This window comes from Manacus vitellinus, unplaced genomic scaffold (genome assembly GCF_001715985.3).
Source record: "Manacus vitellinus isolate BGI_N305 unplaced genomic scaffold, ASM171598v3 scaffold_129_pilon, whole genome shotgun sequence".
NCBI lineage: Eukaryota > Metazoa > Chordata > Aves > Passeriformes > Pipridae > Manacus > Manacus vitellinus.
The window spans coordinates 198,399-200,420 of NW_021938948.1; the positions used below are offsets into that span (position 1 = coordinate 198,399).

General features: G+C 53.0%; 1 protein-coding gene across 1 annotated transcript in view; it reads right to left on the bottom strand.

Moving 5' to 3' along the window:
* METTL7A (methyltransferase like 7A) overlaps nucleotides 1-479 on the bottom strand; it is a 2,007-nt gene extending 1,528 nt beyond the window's left edge. Inside the window, exon 1 of the mRNA XM_029965994.1 lies at nucleotides 2-479. Coding sequence (XP_029821854.1) covers nucleotides 2-205 — 204 coding nt within the window. The 5' untranslated portion in view covers nucleotides 206-479. The remainder of the gene's footprint in view (nucleotide 1) is intronic.
* Nucleotides 480-2,022: the final 1,543 nt, after the last annotated feature.

A 2,022-nucleotide genomic window follows, 5' to 3' on the forward strand; every position in this document is an offset into this window, starting at 1 on the left:
AGTCGGGGAGGCTCCGGAACAGCTCCAGTTTGTGCTTCTTTGATTTCTTGTCGTGAACCGCGGCGATCTTGTCCAGGATGAAAGGGAAAAACACCTTCCTGCAGAAGGGCTCCCACACGCCCAGGAAGGAGAGCAGGTAGACGGGGAAGGCGAGCAGCACCAGGCAGGTGCGGAGGAGGAGGACGCTGGCACCGGCCTCTGCCATTCCCAGCGTGGGCAGAGGATCTGCACGGGGCAGAACAACTTCTGCTGTGTGTCAGAGCCCTGGGAGCTCAGACAGAGCTGCCTTCGGGTGCTCCCTGTGCTCCTGTCCGAGTACGTTCAGCTCCTTGGACTGTCCTGGTGGACTCTTTTCTCCAGCTGATTTCCGAGTCCGGTCACTGGCAAGCGGTGACCAGAGTGTCCCAACTGGCAGGGGAGGAGCTGCCGGTTTGTTCCCAAACCGGGACAAACTGGGCAGCACAACTGTGTGTGTAACCCCTGGCAAAGCGTCTCCGAGTGCCCTCTCTTGGCGCTCGGCGGTTCCAGCACGGTCACGTCTCTTAAAGCCGCCTGTGCTGCCCTGGGGGAGCTGAAGGGAACTCAGCCCGGCTCTGGAGCTCTGTAAGAATTTCATTAGGGGGTTGATTAAAGTCTCAGTTCAAACACACTTGTCTGGGAGTCGATTTTCCACCCGGTGTGGGCAGCTGGGTGAGCTCAGCAGCTCCATCCTCTCTCTCTGAACTGCACTGAATCTCCACTGAAAAGAGTTTTCAGTCTTTGCAGTTCGAGGACACCTTAAATCCTTTGGGATGTGGGAGCGGGCTCTGGGAGCTGCTCTTGGGGTGATTTTCCGGAGTGATGGGCAGAGATAACACAGTTTGTTAATTCAGCAGTTGCTGCATGTGCAGTATGTGGGGTTTGGGGTTAATTGACTTAAAGTCGAGGCAACGTGGGCTGCTCCAGAAAGCTTTGTCACCTTTGGGGTGGCCAGAGCTTTCCAAAGGATTTGGTGGCAGCGTGGATGAGCCACGAACAGGGGACTGCTCTGCTCCAGGTGACAGGAGGACTCAAAAGCCCCTGAAACCCTCGGGATGAGCACTCCCTAACAACCTTAGGCCGTTCTGCTGGGAATTGCGTTGGAGTTCTGTTTTCCTGGGAGTGCCTCCGGTGCGTCCCCTCCTCCCTCTGGTGGCAGTGAAGCAAATTAAACCCAGGAGTAATTAGGTGCTTCATTAACGAGCTCTGTTGTGTCTTCATGCCTCCACCTCGTGGCAACTACAGACAGACTGAACAACGGGAATCACAGAATCGTTTAGGTGGGAAAAGACCTCCAAGATCATGGAGTTAATTACTCTGGGTTGCATGTGTGAGTACAAATAGAGGCAGTAATGGATTATTTTATTATAATCTGGTTTTACATCAGGTTGTAATTCCTTGCTAGTGCTGCAGGGAATCATGGAAAAGGTTAAAGTGGCCAAGGAAGCAGCACCTGCTCTGGGTGTCCTGGGGGAATTTCCCTGGAAATCATTCCTAAGGAAACTCCTGTGTTTAAAAGGTGTGAGTGAGGTTGGAGGGAGAGTAGAAAATGCAGAGCTTAAGCACAGGTGTTAGCAGAGGTCACTGCACTGAAGGGGAAGGAGAGGTCGGGATGAACCAAGGAGGAGGCAGGATCCTTAGTAAACATTTTTAATTGGTTTTTTCCTGAGCACCTGTGTGCTGATGAAGCACCAGGCCCGCTGATGATGATGGGGATGAAGATGATGATGAAGATGATGCTGCTGAAGGACCAGGCCTGGTGATGATGCTGATGAAGATGAAGATGAAGATGAAGATGATGATGATGATGCTGAAGGACCAGGCCTGGTGATGATGATGATGATGATGCTGATACTGAAAGACCAGGCCCAGCGATGGTGCCTATGAAGATGCTGATGAAGGACCAGGCCCGGTGCCAATGAACATGATGAGGATGCTGATGAAGGCCCGGTGCCGGTGCCGATGAAGGCCTGGTGTTGGTGCCGATGAAGATGCTGATGAAGG